The 19477-nt window shown below is 40.0% G+C and overlaps 1 protein-coding gene across 1 annotated transcript in view; it reads left to right on the top strand.

Moving 5' to 3' along the window:
• NLN (neurolysin) overlaps positions 1 to 19477 on the top strand; it is a 108609-nt gene that overhangs the window by 56616 nt on the left and 32516 nt on the right. Inside the window, exons 4-6 of the mRNA XM_058730991.1 lie at positions 9484 to 9591; positions 12876 to 12978; positions 13610 to 13770. Of these exons, the coding sequence (XP_058586974.1) occupies positions 9484 to 9591; positions 12876 to 12978; positions 13610 to 13770 (372 nt within the window). The remainder of the gene's footprint in view (positions 1 to 9483; positions 9592 to 12875; positions 12979 to 13609; positions 13771 to 19477) is intronic.

The following is a 19477-nucleotide window of genomic DNA, read 5'->3' as shown; positions in this document are numbered from 1 at the left end:
GGCTAAGATCATGATCTTGTGGTCTGTGAGTTCAAGCCCCACGTCATGCTCTGTGCTGATGGCTTGGAGCCTGGAGCCTGCTTCAGATTCTGTGTCTCCCTTCTCTCTCTGCCCCTTCCCCGCTCACGCTCTGTCTCTCTCTCAAAAATAAATAAACATTAAAAAAAGTAATAAAAAATAAAATAAATAAAAACAAATGCCCATTTATAACTTTGAGGCTTAGAAAAAATAAAGAACTTCTATTAATAATGTGGAAAGACACTAAAACTAAAAAATACTGAAATACCCAAATACTAAATTAAGAAATTTATAAAACAGGAAACTAGCAAAGCATTAGTACCTAGGATATATAAAGAGCTAAAACAACAACAACAAATCCCAAAAGAAAAATGGGCAAAGGACATGAAAAGATATTTCAGAAGAAACATAAATGTCAATTAAACATGAAAAGATGTTCAACCTCGTCAGTAATCGTGGAAATGCAGATGAAGATCCCAATAGGATACCATTTCATTCACTGGATTTGCAAAATCTAAGAAGTCTAACAGTGCCAACAATCTGTGAATGTGAATCAATGGGAATGTTTGTTCACTACTGGTAAAGGTGTAAATTAATTAAAAAATTAGAGTAATAACTAATTTGGAGAAAAACTTAATATTATGAAGTAGGATCTCACATTCTCCATAACTCAGCATATCCTCACTGTCTCCTACCTCCCCATTTATCTAGAAATACTTTTGCGTTTGCACACAGGTGAAATTGGACACTTGTGCATTACAACATTATAATAGCAAAACACTGAAACAACTTAGATTTCCATTAGCAGGAAAGTGGATCAGTGAATTTTAGTATATTTACATTGGAATATTTTATAGCAGTAAAGTAAATAAACTACAGCAACATGCAACAGCATGGCTGAATATGAGTAACAGTGAAAGAAAAAAGTCCCAGAACACTACCTACAACTCAATATCATTTTACCAAGCTCAAAAAGAAGCAAACCAAATGTATACATACTGGTAAAATTGAAAAAAAAAAAAATGTTTAACATAAAATTCAAGAGAATGGTTACCTGTTGCATAGGAAAGTATAGCAGTGTTGTTAATATTCTTTTTCATAAGTTAAAGGGTAGATTTCATTTGTCTTTATAACATGTATATGTAATTTTACCTGTTTGTTATATAAAAATTATTACATGCAAATTTAACATGTTAAATTTATCCTTAATTCTACCAGGAAAAAAAAAAAAAGGAATAAGAAATTAAAACAAACATTTCCTTATTCCTTTCAGTTAAAAATGTCCAGGTATCAAAAGCCAGCAGTCAAGGCCACAGATCTTGGTGTTTCCCCATCCTGACAAAGGTTTCTTAGTTGTTGGCTAAAGCCAGCAAAGGTTTCATACACCCTCTTTCAAGCCATATTGGTGAGAAAAATGTGCACTGTCTCTATGTTGAAACAGTCCAGGCATATAACATTTAATTACAGTGGACTACTGAGTAATAAGCACAGAAGAGGGACTCTTTAGTGAAATAAGAGTCTCATTTATGCAAGTTGAATTGAGAAATACAGTTATCTATTTTAATATTGTTTATACTAATCTTTTAGAGCCCTGGGCTTTTGTCAGGCTGATTAATCTTAGCCACCTAGTGAAAAGTTTTAATTTTAAAGTGTAAAATAATGCTTTGAAGCATTATACATTTTTGTATTCCACCAGCCATGGAAGCCTCATGCCAAATTAAAATACAGGAAACATGCCTTAAAACCATGGCAAAAAAAAAAAAAAAGGAAGGAATGGAAGAAAAGAGGAAAAGAAAAGAAAAAAGAAAAACAAAGAAAAGAGAAGAAAAAAGGGAGAGTGTCAGGGAAGGAAAAAACTAAGTCCAAAATTCAGCATGGTAATGATAAGTGTCTTAACCTACACCATCCCTTCTTGATTTTGAAATACGTAAGTCTAGTTATTGGTCATAATCAGAACTGAAACTTGTAGCTTTGTGAGGCTTTAAAAGCCTAGAAACAAAGCATCAACTACCTTGCCTTAGTTTCTCCATTAGCCAGACACCACTCTTGTGCTTCCTGAGTGCTTAACTCTGTCTTCACTCACTACGTGATCCTGACATTGTCTGCTAATGTATCTTTTTTCTTTCATATTACTTAAAGCACTTGCAGGATATTCATCTTTCTTTCCCTGGTACCTAGTTAAGTGAGAGCTCGGTGAATGTATGCCGAATCAAGCTAAACTGGCCCCAGTTAAATGTGTCTTCGTTCAGGATGACACTTCCCACTCCCAGTGTCCTCACTGTGCTGTGACTCATACCAAAGCAGGGGCTCCTGTGGTGGTAAGTTGAATTAGTAGTAAGCAAGCAGGCCTTTGTGTGGCCCTCCTGTCTGGGAACATAGGCAGCTGCCTAAGAATGCCTGCTTCACCATAGTCAGATAGAAACCTAACAGAAAACAACATTTAAAAGGACAGAAGGGGTACCTGGGTGCTTAGTAGGTTAAGCGTCCAGCTTTGGCTCAGGTCATGATCTCTCGGTTTGTGAGTTCGAGCCCCGCATCAGGCTCTGTGCTGACGGCTCAGAGCCTGGAACCTGCTTTAGATACTGTCTCCCTCTCTCTCTGCCCTTCCCCCACTCACGTTCTATCTTTCTCTGTCTCTCAAAAATGAATAAATGTTAAAAAAAATAAATAAAAGTTCCAGATGGCCAACAGACACATGAAAAGATGCTCAACATCACTCCTCATCAGGGAAAAACAAATCAAAACCACACTGAGATACCACCTCACACCGGTCAGAGTGACTAAAGTGAACAAATCAGGAGACTATAGATGCTGGCAAGGATGTGGAGAAACGGGAACCCTCTTGCACTGTTGGTGGAAATGCAAAGTGGTGCAGCTGCTCTGGAAAACAGTATGGAAGTTCCTCAAAAAATTAAAAATAGAACTACCCTATGACCCAGCAATAGCACTGCTAGGAATCTACCCAAAGGATACAGGAATGCTGATGCGTAGGGGCACATGTACCCCAATGTTTATAGCAGCACTTTTAACAATAGCCAAATTATGGAAAGAGCCTAAATGTCCATCACCTGACGAGTGGATAAAGGAGATGTGGTTTATATATATAAGGGAATACTACTTGGCAATGAAAAGAATGAATTCTGGCTATTTCCAGCAACGTGGATGGAACTGGAAGGTACTATGCTAAGTGAAATAAGCCAGGCAGAGAAAGACAGATATCATATGTTTTCACTCATATGTGGATCTTGAGAAACTTAACAGAAAGTGGTCTCATTTCATTCTTCTGCATGTTGCTGTCCAGTTCTCCCAGCACCATTTGTTAAAGAGACTGTCTTTTTTCCATTGGATATTCTTTCCTGCTTTGTCAAAGATTAGTTGGCCATACTTTTGTGGGTCTAGTTCTGGGGTTTCTATTCTATTCCATTGGTCTATGTGTCTGTTTTTGTGCCAATACCATGCTGTCTTGATGATGACAGCTTTGCAGTAGAAGCTAAAGTCTGGGATTGTGATGCCTCCTGCTTTGGTCTTCTTCTTCAAAATTACTTTGGCTATTCGGGGCCTTTTGTGGTTCCATACGAATTTTAGGATTGATTGTTCTAGCTTCGAGAAGAATGATGGTGCAATTTTGATTGGGATTGCATTGAATGTGTAGATAGCTTTGGGTAGTATTGCCATTTTAACCATATTTATTCTTCCAATCCATGAGCACGGAATGTTTTTCCATTTCTTTATATCTTCTTCAATTTCCTTCATAAGCTTTCTATAGTTTTCAGCATACAGATCTTGTACATCTTTGGTTAGGTTTATCTAGGTATTTTATGCTTCTTGGTGCAATTGTGAATGGGATCGGTTTCTTTATTTGTCTTTCTGTTGCTTCATTATTAGTGTATAATAATGCAACTGATTTCGGTACATTGATTTTGTATCCTGCGACTTTGCTGAATTCATGTATCAGTTCTAGCAGACTTTTGAAACTAGACCACTTTCTTACACCATTCACAAAAACAAACTCAAAATGGATAAAGGACCTGAACGTGAGACAGGAAACCATCAAAACCCTAGAGGAGAAAGCAGGAAAAAGCCTCTCTGACCTCAGCCGCAGCAATTTCTTACTTGACACATCCCCAAGGGCAAGGGAATTAAAAGCAAAAATGAACTATTGGGACCTCATGAAGATAAAAAGCTTCTGCGCAGCAAAGGAAACAATCAACAAAACTAAAAGGCAACCGATGGAATGGGAAAAGATATTTGCAAATGACATATCGGACAAAGGGCTAGTATCCAAAATCTATAAAGAGCTCACCAAACTCCACACCCGAAAAACAAATAATCCAGTGAAAAAATGGGCAGAAAACATGAATAGACACTTCTCTAAAGAAGACATCCAGGGGGCGCATGGGTGGCTCAGTCGGTTAAGTGGCTGACTTCGGCTCAGGTCATGATCTCATGGTCCGTGAGTTCGAGCCCCGCGTCGGGGCTGTCTGTGCTGACAACTCAGAGCCTGGAGCCTGTTTCAGATTCTGTGTCTCCCTCTCTCTGACCCTCCCCTGTTCATGCTCTGTCTCTCTCTGTCTTCAAAAATAAATAAACGTTAAAAAAATTTTTTTTTAAAAACAAAAATAAGAAGACATCCAGATGAAAGACAGGCACATGAAAAGATGCTCAACGTCGCTCCTCATCAGGGAAATACAAATCAAAACCACACTCAGATACCACCTCATGCCAGAGTGGCTAAAATGAACAAATCAGGAGACTATAGATGCTGGCATGGATGTGGAGAAATGGGAACCCTGTTGCACTGTTGGTGGGAATGCAAACTGGTGCAGCTGCTCTAGAAAACAGTGTGGAGGTTCTGCAAAAAATTAAAAATACACCTACCCTATGACCCAGCAATAGGATTGCTGGGAATTTACCCAAGGGATACAGGAGTGCTGATGCATAGGGGCACTTGTACCTCAATGTTTATAGCAGCACTCTCAACAATAGCCAAATCATGGAAAGAATCTAAATGTCCATCAGCTGATGAATGGATAAAGAAATTGTGGTTTATATACACAATGGAGTACTACGTGGCAATGAGAAAGAATGAAATATGGCCCTTTGTAGCAACGTGGATGGAACTGGAGAGTGTGATGCTAAGTGAAATAAGCCATACAGAGAAAGACAGATACCATATGGTTTCACTCTTATGTGGATCCTGAGAAACTTAACAGGAACCCATGGGAGAGAGGAAGGGAAAAAAAAAAAAAAAAGAGGTTAGAGTGGGAGAGAGCCAAAGCATAAGAGACTCTTAAAAACTGAGAACAAACTGAGGGTTGATGGGGGGTGGGTGATGGGTATTGAGGAGGGCACCTGTTGGGATGAGCACTGGGTGTTGTATGGAAACCAATTTGACAATAAATTTCATATTAAAAAAAAAAAACTTAACAGAAGACTATGGGGGAGGGGAAGGGGGAAAAAAGTTACAGAGAGGGAGGGAGGCAAACCATAAGAGACACTGGATACGGAGAACAAACTGGGAGTTGATGGGGGGTGGGGGAGAGGGGAAAGTGAGTGATGGGCATTGAGGAGGGCACCTGTTGGGATGAGCACTGGGTGTTGTATGGAAACCAATTTGACAATAAGTTATGTTTAAATAAATGAACAGGAAAAAGGAGAACAAAACTTCATATATAACATATTTAAGTAAGTTATGCCTCTGTCTTAGCTTTTGCAATAGAATCTGTATTCTGTTATCTTCTATTGCTTTAGCATATCAGTTTTTCTAAATGATATTCAAAAGAATATACTATCTTAATTTTCAGGATTCTTTTTTTTTAATGTTTATTTATTTTAGAGATGGAGAGAGAGACAGAGCACAAGTAGGGGAGGAGCAGAGAGAGAGGGAGACACAGAATCTGAAACAGGCTCCAGGCTCTGAGCTGTCAGCACAGAGCCCGACGCGGGGCTTGAACTCAGGAACAGGGAAATCAGGACCCGAGCTGAAGTCAGACGGTCCACCCACTGGGCCACCCAGGCGCCCTGGGATTCTTTTTTTTTTTTTTTTCTTGTAATTTTTTTTTATTTTGAGAGAGACAGAGACAGCACAAGTGGGGGTGGGGCAGAGAGAGAGGGTGAGAGAGAATCCCAAACAGGCTCCGCACTGTGAGCACAGAGCCCAACGTGGGGTTAGAACCCACAGGATCATGGGAACATGACTTGAGCCAAAACCAAGAGTCAGATGCTGAACTGACTGAGCCACCCAGCCACCCCTGTTTTCAGGATTCTTTTAACACAGTTGTAATTCCTACTTTGTGTACACAATATAGAATGTCCCACTGAAAAAAAATTTTATTTACACATTTTTTAAGTTTATTTATTTTGAAAGAAAGAGAGAGGGAGAGACAAAGAGAATCCAAAGCATTCTCCATGCTGTCAACACAGAGTCCAATGAGGGGCTTGATCTCATGAACCATAAGATCATAACCTGAGCCGAAATCAAAAGTAGGATGCTCAATGAACTAAGCCACCCAGGTGCCTCTATATATTTTAGAAACTGAAAATGTGAAGGTCTTGTGAAGAAAAGGACAAAGTCATGGGATAGAAGGTGGGGATGATTTGGGGGATATTAAGAAAATTTTCACTTATTTATAATGAAATTTTGAAGAATGATAATAAATTAAGATTTTGTGATACAGTGGTATATGGTATATTGGGGAAAGTACCAAATTAAGAATTTGAGAAATTTACTTCTATCCATTTTTACTAATAAATAGCTGAATGATCTCAGGAACTTCTCTTCAGTTTTCTTGTCTGTAAAATGAATATACAAGCATATGTGTAAGTGTGTGTGCACGGGTGCTTTCACGCTTCTATATAAAAGCTCTTTGTTACAGGAAGAGGTTAGGGGGAAACTAAATCTTGTCACCACAGAGATTAAATGAATTAAGTGCCTCTGCTGTCAGATTATATAAATTTGAAAGTTACTTCAGAGCACTTTAGGCCTTGCCCGAACCATGAAGAGGAGAAACTTCACCCAAAGAGGCCTGAGACCTTGTTCGATTCAAGTGGATTCAATTCTTGTTCAGCAAGGATGGTGCAAGGCCAGCAGAACAGTGTAGTAAGTACTTGGGCATTAATTCTGACCTTGCCTGGAGATTGTAAGGGAGAATATTCTTATGATCAGCTCTGGGACAGGAATGTGCTTCAGAAGCACATTTTAGAAGTGCTTAACTCCTACTAGAGCCCTCCAGAGATTGCCGAGACCTCAGAGTCTGACTGGCAGATGGTGCCTGGTTACAACTGAGTCAGAATTTTGTTAAGTGTCATTTTTGTGCCCAGTCAACTATTTCAGTACAGATGATTAGTCATATTTTAATTAGACCTAATTCAGGGCAGATTTTTCATAGAACATCCTTCTACCTGTTTATGCTTGTCTTACCTTTTTGGGGGAGTCGATAGTTTTTACCTAATCTAGACCATGAGTTTTGAGTTTACTGTGCTGAGTACGCTTCTGGGCTGTCTGAAGTAGCAGCCCTGGTGCTCCCAGATACAGCAAGTCCAGGCACTCCTAGTTGGGGAGCCCCTCCTGATGGAGCTTAGCACAGAGTGAGAGTTCTGCTCGCGTCAGCTGCTGAGATATGTGAAGAGCCTCTGTTCTCAGGTCAGGGCCAGTGTGACCAGGTAAACCCAGGAACCAAGTACGTGGTACACTGCTGTGCAGCAGTGTGCCTGGCTTCTGCCTTGGCCTACTTCCCTGATGGGAAAGCCCTCTGCTCCCAATCTCAGCCTGCTCATTTGGGTCCTTCACAACTTAACCCAACTCTTGACAGGCCCTTTTCACTGCAGTTTTTTTTCTGCCCCTGCTACATATAGCTCCTGCCTAGATGCTCCCCAACCTTACAACATCCAGTATTGTACTTTCTAGAAACTCCTATTGCCATGCCCCACACCTTAGGGCATACTTTCTGGTACTGTTAAAACCGGCCTTGATAAATCCAGGTTAATCACATCCACATGAACTCTGTGATTTGAACTGCTAGCCGTCCCTGAGGGAGCCAGCCCACAGCCCACTTAAGTCCCCCTGGCCATTCTGGGTTTCTTGCCGTTGCAGGCACCTGCTGTGGGGACCCCAGTGTTTGCCAACACCAACTAGGGAGGGTTCCAACTCCAGTCATGCCAGCATGCTCAGAAGTTCTCCATGGTTATGAAAGGAGATTATTATAGAAAAAGGAGACTTACTGTTCTCTGCCTCCACAGAGAATAAATGCAGAGAAACTATGAGTAATGTATGCACATCAAGTGCTTTTTAGTACCAGGACATAAAATTTTTTATTGGCAGGCAAAGTGAGATACAGATTGTTATATTAAGTAGTGCCCTCAGTTAAAATACAGCTATTTGCCTGCTGCAACAAAATGTAAAAAATTACAGAATTATTGCAGCAAAGGCTTGCACCAACAGTCTAAAATGCAGACACTAAAGCTGAGCACTGTTCTTTCAAAGATACACTTAGTTGGGAAAATATAAAGTTCAGGGGTGGACAGCCCAGGTCTTCATGGAGAGAGAGTGCACCCAGTGGTAGATCTCTAAGGCTCTAGAGACAGAAGTCTCTCATTGGCTGTCACCCAAACTGAGTCCATTACACCTGCTGACTCTGTCTGCAGTCCATTTCCTCCGAAGGACCATGAACTGACCAGCCATCCAGATGTGCCATGCATATTATGCCACCTGTTTTGAAGAAACATCTGGTGTTTTTATTACCTTGCTATTGCTGGGGGAATTTTCCATTCTCCTCCAAGGCCCTCCATTCTTTTGAGTGATGTTGTTTGTGTTGCTGCATAAGGGTTCAAATGTTCTGTCCAGCTTTCTTCCTTTTTGTGCAGTGTTGACTCATTTTCCCCAGACACTTGTTCATATGCTGCTTGCTGTCGTCTCTTGATCTCTCTTGCCAAACGACAGTAAGGCATTTTTGAAGTGCCGGAAGTCTTTGGCTGGGGTTTTATCCAGCTGTCCTTGTTTGGTATGTTGGCAAAAGAGTCCCACTCTCCATTTGTGTAGAATTTGCCCGTTATTTCTATTCCTGCCTCTCAAGTGGAGCCAGGTTAGCCAAATGATAGAAAATTAAATCCAGATGATTCGCGATAAGGAATATGTTTTATGAAAAAGCCCATGGTCATAGGGAATGCTCAGAATGAGATTATGCAAATGTTTCTATTATCACACGTTCAAGTAGTACAGACGCTCTTGCTTCTAATGCAAGGCAAAGCAATTCTGGTTAGCTTTTTATTTATTTAATTTATCTCTTTTAAATGAGCAAAGCTCACTTAAGCATAAAAGAAATTAGGTCTTCAAAAGAGCCTGCCTCGTAATCACCTATGTGTTTCATAGCCCAACAGAGATGATGAATAAATTTGCTTTGGTCTCATAGTTGATAATATACCCATGCAGTGTTGTACAGATATGGCTGTCATGCTCTTTCATTTCAGGAAACCTGTGATCTGGGTAAGATAAAACCTGAAGCCAGAAGATATTTGGAAAAGTCAGTTAAAATGGGAAAAAGGAATGGGCTCCATCTTCCAGAACAAGTACAAAATGTGAGTTTGTTTCTTTTTTTTTTTTTTAATTTTTAAAAATGTTTTATTTTAAGTAGACTCCACACCCATCGTGGGGCTTGGACTCATGACCCTGAGATCAAAAGAGGCATGCTCTACCAACTGAGCCAGCCAGGCACCCTGTTTATTTTTCTTATTGGAAAGAAAAAGAATAAATAAACAAAATACAACAACAACAGCAACAACAACAAAAAAAAACAAGTAACACATTTGTAATATGGAAAATAACACATAATATTAAATCCGTTTACAATGTATTTGGTAGTCAGTGGTTTTAAATTCTGCAACCCCCCCAAAAAAAAAAAAGAAAGAAAAAAAGTCTATAACTCCTGTAAACCTCATGGTGACTGACAAACAGCTCATGATTTTTTTTAATCCTGTATATTTTACCTTTGTTTCATGTGTGCTGGGTTTATTTTCCCTACTGTATTTTACATTTTCTTAAAGCTGGTTCCAGATCTTAATAGTTGATTTGCATCCTCACTCCCTTGGTCATACAGAGATAGCACACTCTGGTAATAAAATTTTTATGATGGAGAGTTTTATTCTTTTTCTGTCAAGATTTTATTTAAATTCTAGTTACATGTAGTGTAGTATTAGTTTCAGGAATAGAATTCACTGATTCATCACTTCCAGATAACACCCAGTGCTCATCACAAGTGCACTCCTTAAAGGCCCATCATCCATCTGGCCCCTCCTGCCACCCACTTCCCCTCAGCCACCCTCAGTTTGTGCTCTATAATTAAGTCTCTTATGGTTTGCCTCCCTTTCTGTTTTTATCTTATTTTTCCTTCCCTTCCCCTATGTTTATATGATGGAGAGTTTTAATACAAGCATTTTAGAATGAAATACCCTATGATTAATACAGTTAACCCTTGAACAGCCTGAGGGTCAGGGTGGTGACCCCCTGCACAGTCAGAAATACACATATAGCTTCTGACTCCCCAGAAATTTAACTACTAAAGTATCCTATTGACCAGGGACTTTATCCATAATGTAGTCAATTAACTTGTATTTTGTATGTTTTGTGTATTATATACTGTATTCTTAAAGAAGGCCAGAAAAAAGAAGATGTTATTGAGAAAATTGTAAGCAAAAGAAAAACACTGACAGGACTGAAATTTATTTACTGAAAAAAATCTGTATATATGTGGACCCAGATAGTTCAAATCCCTGTTGTTCAAGGGCCAACTGCATATACCTTTTAAAGCCAGAGAGATTAGCTACTGAAAAGTGCTTCTCAAACTGTCTCTTGTCTAATGCTGATCACACCTTCCAGTTTAGTAAACTCAGCTGTAGAATTAACTCATTCTTCTTGGACAGGAAAAACAAACCCATGATTTGTTTCCAGGTCATTCTTCTATTCTCCTGTTGCAGTAGAACAGGAAATAACCAAGTGATGTTCAGCATAGTAGATACAACTGAAGGTACCACTGACATACGGGTACCTTTCTGTCACCCAGATGCCCTTTGAACACCTTGTGTCTTTACCTCGTTATAGGAGCAATGTGACTGATCTCACTTATCTGACCTTTTGTCTTCCTGGTCACTCATCAAATCTATTTGGGGCATGAACACTGTATTAGTTAAAATGTGTTTACTTACAGCTCACAAAACCCTGTTGACACAGTTTAAACAACAGGAGATTTATTTGCTTGTATAACTGGGAAGTTCCACCATCCAGAAGGACATAGAGAAGTCTCCATCAAACCTCCCCTCATGTCTTAGTGGTGGCCCAGATTCAATCATATGCCAAATCCCAAATCCCCTTTTAGTGAGGATAATGCCAGGCCTGGCTTACCTGAACCAGTCCCATCCCAATTGATATCCTAACTGGTATAGAGTCACACCCCTGGAACTTCAGATAGGATCAGGTCCCACCCAGTCTACATGGCTACTGTAGAATGAGGGAGAGGGGAAGGGAGTTTGGGGTGACAACCAGAGTGTCCAAAAACAATATTGCGCAGTATGTGTTAAGTCAGCCGACTCAAATTTAGCGTGCAACAGAATTACCTGGAAAGCTTTTAAAGCTCTGAGTACAGGGCTTCATGTCTAAGAGTTTGTGTTTTCATTGGTTTGGTGTGAATCTCAAGAATATGCATTTCTGGGGCACCTGGATGGCTCACTTGGTTGAGCATCCGACTTTTGATTTCAGCTCAGGTCATGATCTCATAGATGTGCGATCGAGCCCTGCTTCGTGCTCTACACTGGGCATGGAGCCCATTTAAGATTCTCTCTTCATCTTTCTCTGCCCCTCTCTCTCTCTCTTCTGTCTCTCAAGAAAAAAAAAAAAAAAAAAAGAATAGCATTTCTAATAAATTCCCAGGTGATATTGAGGCTTCTCGTCAGGCCCATGCTTTGAGAACCATTATGGTTTATGTAAATTTCATTATCTAGCATTTTTAGAAGATGGGACAGATTAATAAAAATGTTTCATGTTTTTTCTTGTGGTTTCCTTTTTTTTTTCTTCCTTTGATTTCCCACTTAATAGTTTTTATACATATGTTAGGTCCCATAAATCACCTCAGTTTACAAAGCTCTGTAACACTAAGATATAGCCTTTTTTCCAAAGCAACTATAGAATTAATTTGCACTTCTTATCTCTTGGTTTACTTCAGCACCAAATACTGATTTCTTCATTAAAACTTTGAATTGGAAAAGATTAGAAATATGTTAATTATTAATAGGCTACTAGATTGATCCATTCACCCAGCAACTATTTATTTTGCGTATATACCATGTGCCAGAGTGCACTTTGACTATCCCTCCTAAATTTATTTAGCTCTTACAAGTTTACACCTAATTTCTACTGCATTACTGGAATTGCCTTTTTGTACATGTTGCATACAGATACTCATGGACATAGCAGAGAAGACTGCAAGGGAACTGTTGTATCAAGCATATCTTTATTTTTTTTTTTAATATTTATTTATTTACTTTGGAGAGAGAGAGAACACAAGCAGGGGAGGGACAGAGGGAGAGGGAGAGAGAGGATCCTAAGCAGACTTTGCACTGTCAGCACGGAGTCTAATGTAGGGCTCAAACTCACAAACCTTGAGATTAAAACCTGAGCTGAAATCAAGAGTTAGACACTCAACCGACTGACCACCCAAGCACTCCTCAAGTATGCCTTTAAAAAAAGTACTTCCTGATAGTTGGGTATAGAAGCCAGTCTTCATATAAAAGTGAAACTTACTTGACCAATGACAATAAAAATCAAAGTTTCATTTTATTGTTCATGTTCTGTATTTGTATCCTCTGTTCAGGAAATCAAAGCAATGAAGAAAAGAATGAGTGAGCTATGTATTGACTTCAACAAAAATCTCAATGAGGATGATACCTTCCTTGTATTTTCTAAGGCCGAACTTGGTAAAATCCTGTGTTTTTTTTTTTTTTTTCTGGATTAAATAATATAATTTAGGCAAATAATGTTACCTCATAATTTGTCAAATCAGAGTTGAAAGAATTTTTTAAAAAATGAACCAGTGCCTTCTACAGAGCACATCATGCTTTCTACAGAAAAGACAACCAAACCATGTATAGATTTTATGCTAATAAGAGGGTATACTGTTTTTAGAGACAGTTCAAAGGAGATTTCATAATATTTCTTGGTAAATTACACTGGTATTTAACAGCCTTCAGTGCCTTGACATTTTTTTTGCCTTATAATGTCCCCTACATTGTCACTTAACCTAGTGTCTTCTTAATCTGTTCTGGATCTTTCTTGGCTTAATTTTGCCTGTTCTCCATCAAAACACCATCTGTACCAGTGCACTGAAGCCTATTCATGTTTTGAATTACCACCTCCTAAGCCACCTGTCTTCTAACTACCACCCCCAATCCGGTAACATCCAAATGATATTATAAGGATTGTCATTATTTTACTTGAACTTCAATTACTCTACAGAATTCCTAGAGATTCTTAAAGGCACCATGCCAATGCTAAATCAACCAATAATGAGTGGAAGAAATTGATGTATGAGAAAATGATTTTTTGCAGGTGCTCTTCCTGATGATTTCATTGACAGTTTAGAAAAGACAGATGATGACAAGTATAAAATTACCTTAAAATATCCACACTATTTTCCCGTCATGAAGAAATGTTGCATTCCTGAAACCAGAAGGAAGATGGAAATGGCTTTTAATACAAGGTGCAAAGAGGTACTCTAAATGTTTGTCTTTTGTCTTTATAGAAGATTTTAAGAAAGAGGTTTGCTTTGTTTACCAGTGTCAGAGTTAGCTCACAGACCAGTACACTTATTTGTGTGAGTATTATGCCTCCTAATTCCTGAAAGCTTTTAGCTTTTCCCTTGCTCATTAGCAGCCTCAGTGTGGCCATATCCTATGCTATTCTAATAAAAATAGAATGGGTTAAATAAACTAAAAGTTGTATTCTTTCACTAAGTTGCTAGTCAAGGGCTCGTGGAGCACCTGTCTTCAACAAGTGACTTCCAAGGCCATTCCAGCTGTCACCATTTCCCAGCTTCTTGGGAAGAAAGAAAATAAAGGACAGAGACAGCACTTTTAGGAAGACCTGGAAATGACATACATCAACTCCATTCACATCCCATTGACTCAAGATTCCATCATGTAGCCTTATCTAGCTGCAGGAGAACCTGGGAAGTATAGACTTTAGTTGGCAGTCTTTGGCTCAGCTCAGGGAATTCTATTACCAAAAAAGGAAGAAATAGAGATGCATTCTCAGAGTCAACTAGCCAGCTCCACCACAGTCTGCCTCTCTGGCTCTGCAGATAACTCCTTTTTTCCCCCACATATAGAACCTATTCACCATGTGTCAGATTCTAACCAGTTACTGCCTTGAGCTCAAGCCCCTGGATGTCTGGAGTCCTCCCCACTTGTAGCTTCTCATTATCTAGCAGCCTGTGAAAGAGAGGACAAGTTGTCTGGTCCATTCATCCCCACCATGCACACCCACTGATAGAATAGGAACAGAATAACCACACTAAAAGCTCCTGTTTGGAAAAGGAAAGCATGAGAAACATAGGCCTATACCAGTTTTCAAAAAGCTGTGGTGAAGTTCCTTGGATAGGTCATTAAAGTTATTTGGGTTTTTTTTCCAATAGGAGTTTGTTTTAGCAATTGTACTCCATGACGCCTGGTTTTACCTGCCAGAAATTCTTTCTTGCCTGTTACCTTCCATGACCATATCCTGGGTAGCTACTAATAAAGATTCCTGCTGATGTTGGTTTGACATCTGAGGATTGCTTTAGGGATCAAATAACCTCAAGCTTTTGTAGGCCAAGCTCATGATGCCTTTGGTAATACAATTCCCTCAAAAACTTAGTAGGTTTATTGTCTGTTTGCTTCTAGTCAGATCCATGTTAAAACGATTACACCCAAATAATGTTTTGGTCAACATTTCTTACACCTACCAGATCTTTTTATATTGGCTCCTATATCCTATCCGTCCTGCTTTTTTTCAATTTAATGGAGTCTGTTTTGGGGCTTTCTGAAACAGTAGGCTTGAGGAGGAAGGCAACATTCTCAAATGCATCTCTACAATTCAGTAACTCTGAGTGAGTCTTTTCTCCCAATGTTAGGAGTACAGTCAGCTTTTCCAGCCGTCTGAAGGCCCAGATTGTGGGCCATAGACAGAATCTCTGCTGGTAGAAGTCTTTTCCTTCCATCTTTGCAAACTGATCGCTTCTCACTTGAGAACTTGAGTTCACCTCTCTTATGTAGTCTTTCTAAAAGCCACAGATAACAACAAACATGCACCAACATTGTTAGTTTTCCCCCAACAATTCCCCTAGAGCTAAGACTCTGTAGGTAATTGCCCTGCCTTCCAAGTAATGCTATGAAATAGCTTTAACAAATGTTACCATGGGGTATAAGGATTGTCACCCTCCCAGCCTGCACTTTGTCCTTACCTTCCATTCCCGTACATTTTTCATTTTTCTTATAGCAGTACCCTATTCCTAATATCAACCTCTGTGGGTATAAGGTTACAGGTTAAGCAGCTAACAAAAGCCAGCCAAAAGCATAGTGACTCAAGTAAGATAAAAGTTATTTCTCTTGAGAAAGGATTAGTGGTTGGCAGAGGTTGGGGACACTGGAGAATTGCTGTTTAATGGTTACCAAGTTTCCGTTTGGAGTGTTGGAAAAGTTTTGGAAACAGGTAGTAGTAGTGGTTGCACAATAGCATAAATGCAATTTGTGCTACTGAATTGTACACTGAAAAATGTTTAAAATGGGAGTTCCAGCGGGAGTAGGAGCAGAGAGCCCTGAGCAGCCCAGCCCCCACTGGCCAGTTCGCATCACACCCCGAGGAGATGCAGCTACCTCAGCCAGCCCAGTCACCATCACGGCCACCACAAGCAGGGAGAGGGGGACTCAGTCCTCACCCACCCTCTGCTCTGCAGACCCTAGGCCCCCTCACCTCCGTGGTCGGCAGAGACAGGTCATCACAACGAAGATTTTTGGAACTCTCCAGTGGTTCAGCGTGTAAGAAACAATTGTGGTTTCATCAACAGGAATGAGACCAAGGAAGATGCGTTTCTGCTCCAGACTGCCATAAAGAATAACCCGGTGTGGGCGCACCTGAGTGGCTCAGTGGGTTAAGCATCTGACTCTTGATTTCAGCTCAGGTCATGATCTCATGGTTGTGGGATCGAGCCCCACATTGGGTTCCATGTTGAGCATGGAGCCTGCCTGAGATGCTCTGTCCCTCTCTCTTTGTCCCTCTGCCCCATTCATGTATGCTTTCTCTCTCTCTCTCTCTCCCTCTCTCAAAATAAATAAATAAACTTTAAAAAAAAAAAAAAAAAAAGAATAACCCAGGGAGATACCTGCACAGTGTAGGAGAGGGAGAGACTGGAGTTTGGTGTTGGAGAAGGAAAGGGTATGGAGGCAGCAATTGTGACAGGCCCTCATGGAGCCCCAGCGCTAGGCAGTAAATGCACAGCTGATGGTAACTGTTACTGATTCTCTGTCATGGGGCTCCTCCCCACAGTTACCCACAGAAGTACCAGAATAGTGAGGTGGGGACTGGGAGAGAAGGGCTGGAATGGTGCTCCCGAAGGCCAGACCCTACCACGCCTGCCCTCCTGCAGGCCATGGTTCCTACCTGCCAGGGGCGGCAACCAGTCTTCCAACCCTCCCGTGCAGGGAGAAGTGCTAGAGGGCACTGGCAAGTAGAGTGAAGGAGAGCAAGGCAGACCACGACTCTACAGGGGTCCTCCTCTCCAGAGACAGCCTAGAGAGGATGGCAGTGAAGACAGTAAGGAAAATCAAGATGAGACCCAGTGTCAGCAGCCACCTCAGGGTCACTGCCGATACAACTTCAGTGACCCATACAGGCAACCAGAAAACCCTAAGCCACAAGATGGCACAGAGACCAAAGCAGCCAAATCTACAGGCTGAGAAGTAGTCTGCTGGCTGAGTAAATGCCGGCTTACCTTCTCTACCATCATATGGTTTCATCCTTCCACAAGAAGTGAATATGAAATTCCAACAATAAGAAATGAACAAGGAGTACCTGGGTAGCTCAGTCGGTTATGCATTTGGCTCAGGTCATGATCTCAGTTCATGAGTTTGAGTCCCGCATTGGGCTCTGTGCTGACGGCTCCGAGCCTACAGCCTGCTTTAGATTCTGTCTCTTTCTCCCTGCCCATGCCCTGCTTGTTCTCTGTCTCTCAAGTGTAAAAATTAAAACATAAAAAAAAAAAAAAAAAGAAATGGACAAAAGATTGGAGCTGAAGACCTGAAGTGCTTGCCTTTTGTCCATTGAACAGATAACTAAAACTTCCAATCTGCATTATCTACACAACATGGGGTTTTTATTATTTTTACCTAAAGACATCTCTTTTTGGTAATGACCAATATTTTTTTTTAATTTAAGCCTGATTTTTCTCAATATGTCTTTAAAGGTTTTTAAACTGTTTTCCTATCTGGTCAAGTTGAGATTTTTAAGAATCTCATTTTTAATGTGTAATGAAAGTTTACAACTTGATTTTTTCAAAAAGTGATTTTTTCAAAAAGTCAACAGTTGGCAAGCGCCTGTTAATAAAGGTCTTAAATAATTTTTAAATAGTTAAAATGGCATATTTTACGTTATATATGTTTTACCACAGTTTTTTTTAAGTTTATTTGTTTTTTGAGAGAAAGAGCATGAGTGGGGAGGGGCAGAGAGAGGGGGACAGAGGATTCAAAGCAGGCTCCAAGGCTCCACGCCGACAGCAGTGAGCTTGTCGCAGGGTTCAAACTCCCAAACTACCAGACCATGACCCAAGCCAAAATTGGACATTCAACCAACTGAGCCATCCAAGTGTCCCTGTTTTACACAATTTTTAAAGAAAGGTTTATTTGCCTTGCAACTAACAGTACATAGATGAGTGATCTGCCCTGGAAGGGATAGTTCTGCAGTCCTCGCTATTGTGGCTTTTAAGGTCATCATCGTCTGCATTTAACAGCTGGTGAGATAAGCCTCTATAAAGAGATGAGCCAGGAATTTCACTCATCACCTCATTGACAGTCCCTTGTCCCATTGTGTATCACGTGGCCACAACTAGTTTTAAGGAAGGGTAGGGAAGGCAGTCAGGGTACCATGTGTCCGGCAAAACCTCAGGAAATTCTATTATTATAAGAAAGAATGGGGGAGGGTGAGTATTTGGAGAAAATTGGCAGTCCAGAGAGGTCTGGGATAACTGAAAAAGATGGAAGAAAAACTCAAACTAGTTAATTATATTATATTTTTCCCTCCTGCCCCCTTCCTCAAACTAGTTAATTTTAGAACTTGAAAAATTATATTACGTGTTTCTCTTATCCATGTTTCCATACTTGAAGGGTTTTTTTGTTTTGTTATTTTAGAGCGTGTATGAACAGGGGAGAGGGGGAGAGAGAGAGAGAGAGAGAGAGAGAATCTTAAGCATGGCTCCATGCTCATCAGAGCCCAATGCAGGGCTTGATTTCATAACCCTGGGATCATGATCTGAGCCAAAATCAAGAGTCAGATGCTGAACTGACTATATGTAGTATTTGCTCTTGTACCAGGTACTTTTCTGTACACTTGACCTATATTCTTACTTGAATCTTCATTATCACACTGTGCCTTAGCTACTTTTATTAGCCACATCTTACAAACGAAAAAATTAGGCTTGGAAAGGTTAAAGGACTTCTCAAAGGCTCAAATGGTGGAGCCTAATTATGAACCCAGGTAGACTAACCCCAGTGTATGATCTTCTTTAGAAACATGTCTGTAAATAAATTTGCTGATTTAATCATTGGGGGTAATTTTTCTTTAGCCCCAACATTTATTTGCTTTCTCCATGGGATTACTCTTCCTTTTGTTGCTAAAATAAATAAAGCAATATCATTATTTGTATTCTTAATACATACAGAAAGCAAAAAAAAAAAAAAAATGTTTGTTATAATTTGAGACAAATCCCTGAAGCATTTGTAAGTGTAGAGAGTTCTACGGCATTAAGTCCATTCACATTGTTCTGCAACAGTCACCACCATGTGTCTTCAGACTTGCTCATCTTTCTCATCTAAGACTCTGTACCCATTAAACACTAACTCCGAATCCCCCTGCCCCCTCCCCGTGGCATCCACTGTTCTACTTTCTGGCTCTATGAATTTGACTCCTCTAGGAACCTCATGTAAGTGGAATCAGAATATTTATCCTTTTGTGACCTCCTTATTTTACTTAGCATATCCATATTTTATCCAGGTTTATCCATATTTTAGCATGTGTCAAAATTTCTTTTCCTTTTTAAGATGGAATAATATTCCATTATACGTATATACCACATTTTCTTTTTTTTTTAATTTCTTTTTTTTAATGTTTATTTATCTTTGAGAGAAACAGAGCGCAAGCTGGGGATGGGTAGAGAGAGAGGGAGACACA

The sequence above is a fragment of the Neofelis nebulosa genome, chromosome 1 (assembly GCF_028018385.1).
Source record: "Neofelis nebulosa isolate mNeoNeb1 chromosome 1, mNeoNeb1.pri, whole genome shotgun sequence".
NCBI lineage: Eukaryota > Metazoa > Chordata > Mammalia > Carnivora > Felidae > Neofelis > Neofelis nebulosa.
Note: the sequence above shows the minus strand (reverse complement) of the source record. Positions and strands in the feature narration are given on the sequence as shown.